This window comes from Nycticebus coucang, chromosome 12 (assembly GCF_027406575.1).
Source record: "Nycticebus coucang isolate mNycCou1 chromosome 12, mNycCou1.pri, whole genome shotgun sequence".
Taxonomy (NCBI): Eukaryota; Metazoa; Chordata; class Mammalia; order Primates; family Lorisidae; genus Nycticebus; species Nycticebus coucang.
The window spans coordinates 26138263-26152863 of record NC_069791.1 but is presented as its reverse complement, the minus strand read 5'-3'; the positions used below and the strand labels follow the sequence as shown (position 1 = coordinate 26152863).

General features: G+C 34.4%; 1 protein-coding gene across 17 annotated transcripts in view; it reads right to left on the bottom strand.

The window, feature by feature from the left end:
* Positions 1-14601, bottom strand: part of KIF21A (kinesin family member 21A) — a 143484-nt gene that overhangs the window by 17642 nt on the left and 111241 nt on the right. For 7 of the 17 annotated variants that reach the window (XM_053556086.1, XM_053556092.1, XM_053556083.1 and 4 more), the window contains 7 exons: positions 12593-12653; positions 12147-12201; positions 9655-9869; positions 7223-7327; positions 5752-5880; positions 3652-3690; positions 2951-2965 (listed from right to left, as the gene is read on the bottom strand). In XM_053556086.1, coding sequence (XP_053412061.1) covers positions 2951-2965; positions 3652-3690; positions 5752-5880; positions 7223-7327; positions 9655-9869; positions 12147-12201; positions 12593-12653 — 619 coding nt within the window. The remainder of the gene's footprint in view (positions 1-2950; positions 2966-3651; positions 3691-5751; positions 5881-7222; positions 7328-9654; positions 9870-12146; positions 12202-12592; positions 12654-14601) is intronic. The other 10 variants (XM_053556095.1, XM_053556090.1, XM_053556099.1 and 7 more) reach the window with 5 other exon arrangements.

The window sequence follows — 14601 nt, the reverse complement described above, 5'->3', positions numbered from 1 at the left end:
TATGACAAATGTCATAATACTAGGACTGATACAGGGATAGAGCAAAACTGTGTTTCCATCACCTGGATAAAAGAGAATCATCTTTAAGATGCAAGGGGCAGAAGTGATTAAAAAGAAACATGACCCCAAGATCAGTTAGGACTGAAAATTTATTTCAGATTTATTCAATGAGTTCAAGTACTTCTGTTTTTAAATCCTTATGTCATAAGGTGTTGTTAGTGTACGCTTTTGTGGAGGCAAAAATCATTGGCAATACTCTACGAAATGACAAAGATCGATAAAAGGAAAAAAACATGTAGACCTGATTTTCCAAAAAGAAGGGAAAAAAAACAGATTTCAGAAACTACAGATTGGTAAAACTTCTTATTGAGTCTCATAGAAAAAAATGTATTAGACAAATATTATTTTAGAAACACTTAAAAATAAATGCTCATCAATAAGAGATAACAGGGGCTCATAAATCTCCTGAGGAAAGTTCCTTGTAGGATTAGTAGACAGCAAATTAGGGGTATGTCATATGCACAATATACATATGTTGACTCCAATAAAGCCCATACAATAAGATTTTCAAATGATGCCCTTGTGGACAAGGTGGGTAACTATGGAATGGTGGTTGTAAAGCAGCTCCATAGGCGGTTAAAGAGTCAATGTCACTGCCAGTCTGTACTATCTTCAGTATCTAGTCCTACAGAGAGAGATGGCATGCTTACTAAATTGACATATTAAAGAGATGAATACTATATGTTATTGTCTGAAATAATCACTGAAACAAAATTCACTTATGTTATATACCTGCTTAGCACTAACATCATAACTGGATAAAATTTAAACATTTATTTAAGTCAAAGATAGAAAAGAATGCTACAAGTAGGGTGGAGGCTTAACAGTAGTCAAAATCTAAATATCTAAAGAGGATCTGAAATTGCAGCATTCTGGGAGGCCCAGGCAGGTGGATCACCAGAGCTTGAGACCAGCCTGAGTAAAGCAAAACCCCCGAGTCTACAAAAAATAGAAGAACCAGCCAGGCATCATGGCAGCTACCTGTAGCCCCAGCTACTCAGGAGGCTGAGGCAGAAGGATCACTTGAACCCAAAAGTTTGAGATTGCTGTGAACTGTGATGCCACAGCACTCAACCCCAGGGTGACTGAGTGAGACCTTGTCTCAAAAAATAAATAAATAATAAACTACAAATAAATAAAAATAAAAAACTAAAGGGCTGTGTTCACTGAATACAAGATGAATGGAGAAATAATTTGTGGTTTCTCTATATATGATTAATGATTTGTTAAATAGAAGCAAATAAATCAAGATAAAGAAAGAACCTGCTGTATTCTATCTATACCACATTTGGAATGGCATATAGTTCTAGCGTCACATTTTAAGAACATTAAAAACTCGAGCCTTTCCAAATAGTAGAAGCAGAGTGAAGTGTCTGTGGACTATATTATATAAAAAAGGAAGAGAGGATGAAATTGGAATAAAAGAACATTCATTGGAGAGAAGATACAATAGCAAAGTTTAAAAGGCTAAATATTTAAAGGGCTGTCATATGTACACAAAGAGATATTCTAGTACAGATGAAGAAGGCTGATGAAAAACAAATGAACAGAATTTAAAGATGGTAAATTTAGACTTGGGAAAAAAAACCTTTATTTTTATGGTCATGTCATAATTTCAAGAGCAAAAGGAATTTCTCATCACTAGAAATTGTTTTCTCTGGGCCAGTTTCCTTGGCTCATGCCTATAATCCTAGCATTCTGGGAGCCTGAGGCATATGGATTGCTTGAGCATGGGAGTTTGAGACCAGCCTAAGCAAAGCGAGACCCCCATCTTTAATACAGACAGAAAAAAATTTATTTAGGTGATGTGGTGGCCACCTGCAGTACCAGCTACTGGGGAGGCTGAGGCAAAAGGATTGCTCAAGCCCAAGAGTTTGAAGCACCACAGCACTCTACCCAAGGTGACAGAGAGAGATTCCATCTCAGAAAAAAAAGAAAAGAAAAAAGAAAAAAAATTAGATTCTTAAGACTAATGCTCAGTAACTGTTTGCAATCTAACAATTTAACGAGGTTAAAACTGAAATAGGAGCCACCCCCCCAAAAAGTCTCAATCTGTCATTTTGAAGTCTTACTGATTTAAGATTCATAGCTATGAACTAAAGCCAACAAATTTACAAATATGGTTTCCAATATTGAAACGGTAAATTTCTAATGAGTAGGCTGCTACTGTTACTTCTCAAAGAGAAAATATATATGTATGTATATCCCAAAAAGCTGACTATAAATAAACAGTTGATGTTAATCATATAAGAGCTGTTTTTGATGTGTGTTTAATGACAGAAATCATTCTAAGAAAAAAAACCTAAACAGCAGTTATATAATACTGTGTTTCCAAAGGATTTCTTTCCTTCAGACCAGCTCTATCCTATGAATTTGTTAAATGTTCCCTGATGATATAACATCAAATACAATTCTATCATGTCAACAGTTGTAATATTACAAAAGGACTCAGTAAGTATTTGCCTCCAGCGAGTTATGTGTGGCATGGTTATTCCTGGGACAGAAGGATGGCTCTTTTTCATTCTTATGTATTTTAACATCCTTAATTATTCAGGCTTCTGCAGAAAAATAATCTCAATATTAAACATAGTATTTTATTAATTAGATACTTTATAATGTGCTCGAGTATTTTGAATATTAGGGTTAATATTTTATATAGATAGCCAAAGATAATAGAAAAATAAAGGTATTAGAAACATACATCCATAGTACTTCTTTCTCTGTTAGAATTAATTTATTCAAAATATTAATAGTTTAAGTTAAGGTTAAATATTGCAAATCTGTACAGCAGACTTGCTCCGAAGGGGGAAAAACACTTATTTTTGTTCCATGCAAACCAGTAAAGTAATACTGTGCATGAGATTAATTTCCTTTCCCGCCCCCTGCCTACCTTCTGGAGGATCTGCTGCTCATCAGCAAAAAACGGCCATAAAACAAGAGAAACAAGCACAAAGAGGGAGGAGACAAAATGAAATGGTGAGAGGGGATGAAAGAGAAAAAAAGAGAGAGAGAAATTAGGGGCCTCCCCAAATATCCAACATGAAAAAATATAACATTGTTATTTTTAAAACTGTATCTATCAGTAAAAATTATTATTTTTTTCTATTTACTAGAGATAATAATAAGAATATTATTATTCTTTCTATTTTTTTAGCAAGATAGTGTAACTTTTTTCCCCTAGCAACCTTTTCTCATATAATCCTTTTACTTAAAATTATTAAACCAACCAGAAAAAAGACCTTATCCACCTCATACCCTTTGAGGCACTGGAAATAATTATTAAGGAAAAAAATCTTCTTGACGTAAGTATTCATAAAACTTAATTTCTTTTAAAGAAAAGATTTATACTATAGACAGAAAACAAATATTGCGATTTTAAGCTGTTATACAAAAAAAAAGTTTACCATTATTTTATATATGAGGTATGATCACAAAATGTATTAAAATTAGTAAGTTTAAAAATATTAGTGCATTTACATGATTTAAACAAGTGATGCATGCAACAAAAATTAGACTTGCTTAGAATTTCTAGGAAGGCGCTTCAGAACATCAATGAAATGCCAGAACACAGGAAAGATAGGAAGAAAGTACCTGGGTACCTCCGACAGAGAGGAGTCACTTTCATCAGACCTACAGTGGAAGAGTTAGAATTATGAGGAGAAAGAATACAGACGTCAACAGGTGAGGACACTGACTTTGGACTCAAAATCAACAGCATGAATAACAGAAATATAGCAAACATTTCCTTTATAGTCTCCTGCTTCTCTATTTGCACTGATTATTTGCAAGTTTAAGGTATAGATAAGTCACATAAAAAATTCAATCCTCATATTTTCTACCAAAACTCTGAGGGAAAACTTTTATATTACTGTCCTATCTTCACTTCTAAAATTTAAGTTCTTTAGAAGAACAACACCAAGTATATGTAATATGCCACTTCAAGGTTTGCTCTATTTAATTTGACTAGTATCAGAAAAATTCTCCTGTTTCAATAACTATTAATGAATTTTATTCATCTTGATAACTATTACTTTAAATTTAGACTCTAATGTTGAAAGGATATAAATATGTTGTATTTTTTCATGGAAAGTAAATCAGTCAAAATTTAATAACTCTTGGTTTTAACTTATCTCAGAAACACTGCATTCAGGAATAGCTGGGAGATTTTAGAGGGATTTTAAAATTAGGCAAGCTACTCCTGTTAGCCCTTATCCTAAAGCTTCCAAGAATAGTAGTGAGTCTGGTTATTATAAAAATCTATTTAGACCATGTAACAGGCTTGGAACGTGAACAGAAACAATTTAAGGGACTACATCTCACTAGTGAAATGTGGTGGTTTCAAAAAGAAGCCACAGGGAAAGTAATAAAAAAACTAGAAAAGTTTTTGAAAGTGAGGTTAGTTATTCTAAGTTTTAGCTTATGAAATGACAACACAGTCAAATTATTGGTGGCTCATAAAATATTTCAGTAAAATGGACTAGGATTAGAGTGTCAATATTATCAAAAGACTGACAGAAAATGTTCTATGAATGCAAGGTAGACACAATTTAGCAACTGTGACATTAAAAAATCAAAGATATAAGTAATGAAAATGGACTTCCTGAAGACATTCCTAATGTTCTTCTTTTCTAAATTGATTTAAAAAAAAATGATTTACACTGTTAAAGGGTTTTTTGTTTAATAACACACAAAAACATTCACCTATCAAGATCAATTTAAAGGACATGTCATCTACTGATTAAACTATATTAAAATCCAATAAAGAATCCACAAAAAAATTATCTGTAAATTTGGTAAATTAAAAAATTTAAAAGTGACATGTCTTTCCCTGTATTTATAGAGCCATTTAACATGATCTGAACATGCCAGCCAGATCTTAAATGGTATTCTGTAAATTTCAGAGACTTTATACAGGAGATAACAGCATGGAAAAGCCATCAGGGTGAAGGGAGGGTAGATGGCAAATCCACACTCCACGGTGTTATCATTCAAAATCCAAGCAGACATGTCAGTTAATAAATACTTCATGGCAGTATTTGTTAGTACTGAGTTCTTGCGAGAGATTCTGGCTCAATGTGAAGATACCTTTTCACTTCAAATTGTATGAAAATTGCGTTTTCCACATCCCTGCCACTTCTCCTCCCCCCCAACACACTCCCAGTCCCACCCCCTCCATTCATAAAGGTGACCTTTTATTGTAAGAACACAAGGCCTTGGGTTTTGTGGTATATTTGTCTAGAACAATCAAATGTTAATAACATGTTACACAAATAACAATGGTCTTTGTAAGCTGTTCTATCCTCCAAAGGTGAAAGGAATTTGCCTCTTTTCAACTCAGGCTGCCTGGATTAGAGGCTTTTGTGGATTCTACAAACTAAAGAAACCCAGGAAATTGAAACAAGTGGTCTCGAAAGATTTTCCAATTCTGAGTCACTTGTAAAAGAAAGGCAAGACAAATGCTGAAAGCAAAGCAACACAAATCTGCAACAGGGAATAATGTTCAGCAGGAAAATAATTTTCTAAAAATTTTTGTTATATGGCTCCTTTCCCCTTGGAAAATGCATAAAATATGGCAAGAGTTCACAAGTCAGACTCCATCTCCCACACAGAGATGGCCTGTTCTCTATAGACTGAACTGAAAGATTCAGAATATTGTATAAATAGTTGGGGCTCTTTTCCATAATGACTTACTTATCCTGCTGAACTGATGTGTTTCCCTGAGAAACAGTAAGACGATTAAAAACATTCAGTTCATTACGGGGCCGGCTTGGTGGGGAGGAAGGAGGTGAAAGACTAGCCTCTGAAGTTCCAGAATCTGAGCTACAAGAAAAAAGAACATTAAATTGGTAGCTTTAATTGGTTATGATTTGTTAGAAAAGTTATAAGAAACATGCGTTTACAAAAAGCTTTCATTAGAGAATTCCTTCCTTCCTTCCTCTCTTCCTTTTTTTATAAGATAAAATGCACTCTGAACAATTTAAATTTTTTTCAGTGGATTTCGTTACATGGTCCACAAGATGGCACTAAAGAAAAGGTTCTGCTCGGTGAATGTGAAGTCAGCATCAAAGCAAACCAAATTTAAAATTTCACAATTTTAGCTGTGAGACCAAGCTGCTCACATTATGGATTTAGGAAACAGACCCAGATAGCTTAAGAGCAATTTTTTAAATTCAGTTATATTAGTTATTTATTTTTGAATTACTTATTTGCTTCATCCTCCTCCCCCTCCCAATTTTTCTTGAGACATTGGATTCAACCATGTTAAACAGTGGATTCAACAGAAATAGGCAAATTAGATCTTTAAATACAGGAAGGAAGGATGACTGGGATGATCTCTGTGGCATTCAAGTCAGCTACACCAGTGGTCAAAGTAGAGAGTGTGCGTCTTGGCACAGAAGAAGTGGATGACGCAAGACTGTCCACTTACGAACACTGCTTTTCTTATTTATTTTTATGTACAGAAATAAAATAAATTAACTTCACTCCTATTTAAATGTAGACTGGCACAGATGTTCTCCCTCAAGGACAGGGCCAAGATTGACCTATTGCGTGCAGCAAATTGGCTAAGCCAAGGTGGGGTGACAGGGTGACAACAGCTCTAACCCATTCAACTTGTGCACGCTGTTGCAATTTCTACATGCCCAGCTCAGTGGATCATCAAATCATATTATGGACGGCTAAGTAAACTATCCCTCCCAAAACAGACAAAAGAAACAAGTGAGGAGAAAACCAACAATGTAAACATGAGACAGCAGCCAGAAAATGACACGAAACACCCTATGATTAATGGTAGTTTTTGTCAGCCACTCTTTATAAAGAGGTAAAGTCAATGTCAGTTTCATATGAACTCAAATTTAAATATAACTTTTTCTAGAAAAGTATTTGACATGTAGATTTAATAAGGCTCACCCTGAAATGTATGTTAACTCTTACAATGATACATACAAATAACTGAAAATTAAGTCAGTTGACCTAATTGGAGGCATCTGTGTGACCAAGAAAATTAGAAAACCACTCAGTCAAAGCAATAGTTGACTTGATTGTCCTGATTAGTCAACACAGACATCACCACACAGCCAGCCTCAATCTGGGAAACAATCCCACTGTCATCTTCTAGCGTCTGAGCACAGCCAACATTTTACAGGCAGCATTAGTAACTTACTGTTTTTGTTCCTTGGCCTTTGATTTTTCTTTCTCATATGCCTTTCTCCTTGTTACAGGAGAAGGCTCCGGTATTTTTTTTTCTGATAGAGATGACTGTCTGGAACTAAAATAAAAAAAGACTCTTTAGTTATCTAATTTTAAATATGTACATATAACTTTGGTAGATATTTAGATATTTAGATATTCTATCTAAAATTTTTAATAGGTTAACAAATGGAACATAAAGATGATTCCTTGAGAACAAAAAATAAAACTAAGATAGGAAAATACTGCATGACTTAGTGATGGAAGCTTGACAAGTGTACATTTTTTAATTGGCAATCATTAAATATGTGCAAACTCATTACCTTTGAATGTAAGTATCAATGCTTTACGGCCAAAAAGCTATGATATTTTATTTTAAATATAAATGTTTTTGTTTCATTGATAATTATTTCAAATGAAGAAACGAGTATCCTTATAGTTTCGCAAGAACAAAAATATTAGAATAACAGAATGAGAAACAAATATTTAGACTTCATTATAAAAGAGTACTACAGGTAATCACAAAATACCAATAATAAACAGTTATTTTATTTAACTAGTAGTTAAGTACTAATTAGTATCTGCATATATTTCAGTAAAAATATTCCTTCCTTCTAAATTTTAAATGTTGAACGATTTGCTATGCAATTAAAAACTCAAGACTGATTTTTGTGTATGGTGGTGATAAATTTTAACTGAACAAAAGATGTATCCCTTCTATTCTTGGCTAGTTATATCTGTAAAAAAGCTAAGGAATTAGCAAACTTTCAGAAGATTTTCATGATACCTACTTAAAAGTGAAAACTAAGTATAGTTAAATTTAGTGTGCTTGATTTTTCTAATCAGAGAAGATCACATTTTAGAAATTCTAGATCACGTAAATCATAAGGATCACTTGAGTTAACTAGTTGACTTCATGAAATAGAAGAAGTGCGGTATTGCTTTTAAGAGTGATTATACTAAGTATGTGACCAACTCTTGAATTTAGAAAGAATAACAAATTATGAGTATAATCATCTGAATTTATGACAACTTAAATCATATAAAGAGATAGAGACAAAAATATATTTTCTACAACTTGTCATAAAGGATACATTTCTTAAATTAAAAAAGGCAAATAGAAGATGTTACCTGAATCTGGGTTCCAGGCCATAGAGTTAGTCTTGATGTTCCAAAAATCCCTACTTATCTGGCAGACTGAATGCTAAGCACATGCAAATTCCTAAAATCTCTCCTCAGTTCTCTATCGCTGCCTTCATCAAAAGCATGTCTACTACTCTGATCATATCACAAAAGCACTGAAGCCATGAGCTGTGCTGGTTAGCAGTCTCTAACAGCAGATCCAGTAGTTAAGTACACAGGCCACCTCAAGCACATGCAAGAAAGCTCTGTCATCACTAAAATTTATTTTGGAATTAAGGGTAGCAGATAGGATTGACAGACAATAGAAGTATCTTCGTAAAATGAAGACTATTATGAAAAACAGCTATTCAAGGGTAGAAAGTTTGTTATTTTGTATTATTTGTGAGTCATACAGTAGATGCCACATTTGGGGGGCAATGTGCCTCAACGCAGAGATATATTCATTTCATAAATCATCTGCTAGACCATATGCAAGGGTTAGTTTGGAAAATGTCACTTAAAATCTTCCCCAGTAAATGATCTACTTTTAATACAACTATCAAAACATATACTACACACACACACACACACACACCCGGTACACACATACACACTGACATCTTTCTTTGTCCTTAAAATAATAATGAAAAAATTCTAAGCAAGATTTGTTTTGAATAGTAGTTGTTTTTTTTTTTTTCAGGTCATCATAAATAGAAAAGAGAATATTCCCTCCATGAAATTTTTAATAATACCAGTAAAAATACTTTGGGCATACATATGTGATGTGCTTCAAAGTAAAGAATTAGGAAGTACAAAAGCTCAACATGTATTAAATTTGTATTTCTTTTTTTTTTTTTCTTTGAAAAGTCAGCAAAGATCTACTATCCTGATGAGGCTCTGAGAATTAGATAGGAAATTTAGAGCAAATTTGAGTCTTTAAAGCTGTTTATACATAATGACTATATAATGATTTAATAGGTATAACTTTAATTTAGGTATTCTTAAATAATTTTGTCTGCAATTCATAGCTCAACTTTCATAAAAATTATATCCCTTTAGAATGATCCTAAAACTAAGAGGTTAGACACAGCAATTCAACAAAGAACATCTTAAATAATTTTGACCAAAAAATTAGGGGAGATAACACTTAAAAGAAATAACTTCAAAGACTAGAGATCTAACACATAAAATTTTCAAAATAGAAATAAGAAATTAGCAACATGCATATTAAAAAAAAAAAAACAAGCAAAAGAAAAGAAGTTAGTATAGCTGGGCCAAACTTACATGCCGCCTATCTTAGAAGGTAAGCCAGATGGGGGAGAGAGCTCTTTTTCCCTAGCAGAAGTACCACTTGTCTCTGTATTCATTCCAATCTCTTGCCCTTCTGCAACAGGTGTAAGAGGGCCAGGCAAGGAGGCATCTCCTGTACTAGTGTCTGAAGCTAGTTCACTGCTATCTGCATACAGCAATTCCATTTGGGTGGTGGTTCTCCTTCGGGCCTATTCAGAGAATGGAAGGAAAAGCAATCAGGAGCAAACTTTTGCATAGAAGATGATTAGGGAATAGAGATTTATATTAGTTTGAAATAGGTACAAACACTTAGCGTGTCTTTTACTAGCAAGTGTGTCAAACACAGCACGTAAGATAGTGACAAGCCAGAGCTACAGCCAGATGAGACCTGTAGAAGCTACAATGATGGCCAAACATTTGTATTGTATTTATGTGCCAGATGGTGTTCTTTTTCTAAACAATCTATTATATTAGCATGTAGGTAGGTAATATCATTATCTCAATTCACAAATAAGGAAACGGGGGCACAGAGATGATAAGCGATTTGCCCAAGGTCATACAGCTAGTAAGTGACAAGCCAGAGTTGAAGCCAGGCAACCTGCCTCAATATTATTGTGCTATCCTGCTACTTGTGGCCAGCTCCCTCAACACATAATTTTTAAAAAGAAAAGAAAAAGAAATTACCCCAAAAGATAATTGCAGGGAAGCTCAACTGAATTCTGATTTTTCCCACACTTAAATGCCTTCTTTAATATAATTTTTTTTTTAAGTTTTGTAACCATTCTCTCCTGATGGCCTTAAATAAGTGTTTGATCTTCCCACTGGATAATTCAACACCAGCACGTATCAACTTTAAGCAGCATAGTGAAAAAAGGTTATTTTTCTAGAATCTAAACTCACTGTAAGCATTCCTGTCTTTAGTCTTGAAAATCAACTAACTATCCTAAGGTATTAACAAATAGTCAAGGGGCTTGCTAGATTATAAAGTTCTAGAGGGCAGGTACTCTATTTTATTTCACTTTATATCCCTATCCCCACACTTTTCTTCACAGTTGTGCTAGTACACAACTATTTAAATTACATAATCAACTTCATTTTTTCAGTGTGTGAAAAAGAAATGAGATCTTGGTAATTCAAAGGAAGTAGTAGATAGCACTTCAGAAAATTTTTGAGAAGAAAAACCTGTGCATTTTTCACACTGTTAATTCTCTCCACTGCCAAGAGCCTAGGGCAGAGAGGAAATTTTCTTGGCCATTCCTAACCACAGAGGCTCTTTCCAGGAGAAGACTTTTAGATTACTACTTCACATCTCTCTCTTCGTTGTCCCAGATGAGAATAATTGACAAGGTTTTCGCAGAGCCTAAAAGATGAAGTTTACCTTAAGAGTTCATTCCTCTGCTCAGGACTAGATTCAAAGCATATTAGAATGCTTTCTTTGATTTTTGGCAACCTCTAGTTACTTAGGATAATAAAACACAAACCACGCGTTTCTAAGCCAGTAGAAAGATGATAACATACATAAAAGCCTGGAGATGTTTTTTGATTGCCTTGACCAGTGTTTTAAAAAATCAGGAAATTCAACATAAAAAATCCATGTTTAAGACATCTCTTGAAATAACAGAGAACTTGATGGCCTTAGGCCCATATTCTCAAATGGCAAAAATGAGCAAAACTTGATGGTGGCTATTTGCTTTAGATGGGATATGTACTCTCCAGGTAATCACAACAACCACCTAGACATTATTTTACATCCAGCCAAATTACTCACTGGGCCTTCAACCTACCCTGTCTATTTTCACAGTATTATTTTTTCAGGTCCTGATTCAATGCATTCATTCAGCAATATTTACTAAGCACTGCAAGAATTCCTTTTTCAAACATTTTAAGATTTTTAGTTAATTCATTCTGTTGCTACCACACTCAGTCTGAAATGCGCCCTGGCTCTCTTACACATTAATAGCCCCCATCATTTATATTATTTTTTAAAAATCCTACAAATATGCATTATAGTCTCATAAGATTTTAACACTTGATAATTAAGGGCTGGCTTATTATCACACCACCTCAAGACACTAGTTAAATAAGAAACAGTTCAGAACACACTTAGACTTCTAAAATTTCAAAAATCTCCTGCCAATCTAAATGATTTATATTGTACACAATTACAGGGCCTACCATTTAGTTAACAAGCAACTTATGAATCAGCAATATCAGATATAATCATATCTTATCCAATGGGAAAAGTACAACAATATAGTAAAGCCCAGGTTCTGCCAAAGAGAAATTTTTAATATAACTTTTTTTTTCATTTATGACTTAAAGGGGAATATGAAAAAAAAAAAACTAACTCTCTTACCCAGGGAAGAGTTTTGCCAATATTATGCCTAGTTGCTAATCTATTAAAACTCAAATGTGAAACCTGTGTTTAAAAGTGATAATAAAGAACAGTAGAAAAATGTTTACCCGATATTTTCAGTTTTCCTTACCTTGTTCTTGGGTTTCACTTCACCACAAAGCTTCATAAGGTCTGAAGACAGCGTGCTATATGCAAGTAAATAACCAGCCACAAGATTAAACGGTAACTTATTATAGAAAAGTTCCTATTTACAATATGTATGTTCTCTATATTTGCAGCTATAAAAAAAAAAAATTATATGCCTGTGGGCAACCCAGAAAGATGATACTTAGAATCAAAACGAATTAATTAAAAAATAATTTGTTTATCTCTGTTAGGTATTTCAGTATTTTTATTTTAAAATTTATGACAAGTTAAGCATGAGTTAGTCTATAGTTTCTGGTGTTGTTCACTTAAGCCATTAAATTCAAAACAACTGCCGTTTTGTGTTTTATTGTTTGATATAACAAGGTAAAAGAAGTAAAAATATTACAGAAATATGTCAAATGTATTGAAAGTTTCGAAAGGCTCTCTTACCTTCCTTCCGATCCTGGGCTGTTTAACGGTGCATCCTCATCAGTACTATCCTCTACATTTTCTAAAAAAACAATGTCCAAAATCTAAGTGTTATCCGCATGTCACAGTTTGGTGACTGCAACCCCTACGCTGTAACAAACAGCAGCTCAGAATCTTAATATGGCCACTTTGGTTTTAGCAGAGAATCTAAATAGATAGAATTATAGAAAAATATTTCTAAGAAACCCCTTTGGTTGTGCATCCCAGGATGAGGAAAATATGTTCGAAATAGGAAAACTACGTAGTTGATTGTAAAACATGGAAGAATAACATCCATAGGACAGGAATGAGCTCATGTCTTTATCTAGGTAAATTCACACATTTCAGAATCATGTGTTTATCCTGCGCCATCCAGATACACAAAAATCCACTGATTAAAAATGCAAGTAAATGTAAGTGAATTAAAAATTTAAAGTAAACATTACATGAGCTTCCTTTAATGTGCTAAACCAACCATGAACACTACATGTGGTATGAGTGTAAACATAGTTGTTACTTATCAGTTTACACCAATGTACTTAAATATTTTTCCTTTTTAAATTTCTTTTATTTTTGCCTTCAAGGAGAAAGACAGAGTGCGTGAAGAAATCACACATCAGCATGCAGCTCATTCACAGGTACACAGAAGACAAAAACAATAGGTTTGCATGCAAAGACTCTGTAAACTACTACAAAGAAACCACTGCTATTTCAGGATAACTGTAGCACACTAGTGAAAAGGGACAGGGGGAATCAAACATAAAACTAATGGTAAGTCAGTAAATCAAACAGCTTAGAATGTAAACTATTTAAAATGCCAGTGAGGGCTCAGCACCTGTAGCTCAGTGGCTAGAGCGCCAGCCACATACACCAGAGCTGGTGGTGGGTTCAAACCCAGCCCAGGCCTGGCTAACAATGACAACTACAACAAAAAAATAGCCGGGCACTGTGGCGGGCACATATAGTCCCACCTACTTGGGAGGCTGAGGCAAGAGAATCAATTAAGCCCAAGAGTTTGAGGTTGCTGTGAGCTGTGATGCCACAGCACTCTACCGAGGGTGACATAGTGAGACTCTGTCTCAAAAAAATAAATAAATAAAATAAATAAAAATAAAATGCCAGTGGCTTTCTAATGGGTACAGATTTCTTTCAAAATGTATACATTTTATTACAAAATAATTCCACAAAACTGAAGACAAGATTATGAATAAAATTGAGTATATTAAAGAAAAATATATAAGACTCATCCCCTTTGAACTTTTAATTTTATATCACATAGATGGACTGTGGCACATGAGTCAACTCACTCCTCTCCATTAATGTCCCTTCCTTCCTTACTATTTGGCAGACACCTTGACAGAAATTCAGTAATAGACCAGGTACGATGACTCGCACCTGTAATCCCAGCACTCTGGGAGGCTGAGAAAGGAGGATCTCTTGAAGCTAGGAGTTCAAGACCACTCTGAGCAACATAGTGAGACCCTGTCTCTATAATAATTTTTTTAAATTAGCCAGACGAGGTGGCATGCTCCTGCAGTCCCAGCTACTAGGAAGGACAAAGCAGGAGGATCGCTTGAGCCCAGGATTTGAAGCTGATGGTAAGCTATGATCATACCACTGCACTCCACCTAAGCAACAGAGCAAGACCTCATCTAAAAAAATAATAATAATAACAATAATAACAAAGAAAGAAAAGAAATAGAAATGCAGGTATGCTTTGTAGTACTACCTAAAATGGAACCACGTCTAGGACCCAAAGGAAGTTTACTTTCTGAAGTAAAGAAAATGGTGGTCTCGAAGGCAAGGTGTATCTCAAAGCCTCCCTTTAGAGCAGCGGTTCTCAACCTGTGAATTGCAACCCACAGGAACTGTATTAAAGGGCCACGGCATTAGGAAGGTTGAGAACCACTGCTTGACTCAGTACTTGCTTTACAGACAGGAGAACTGAGTGCCATGTTGACAAATTAGTGAGTAATACAGAAAATAAGCTT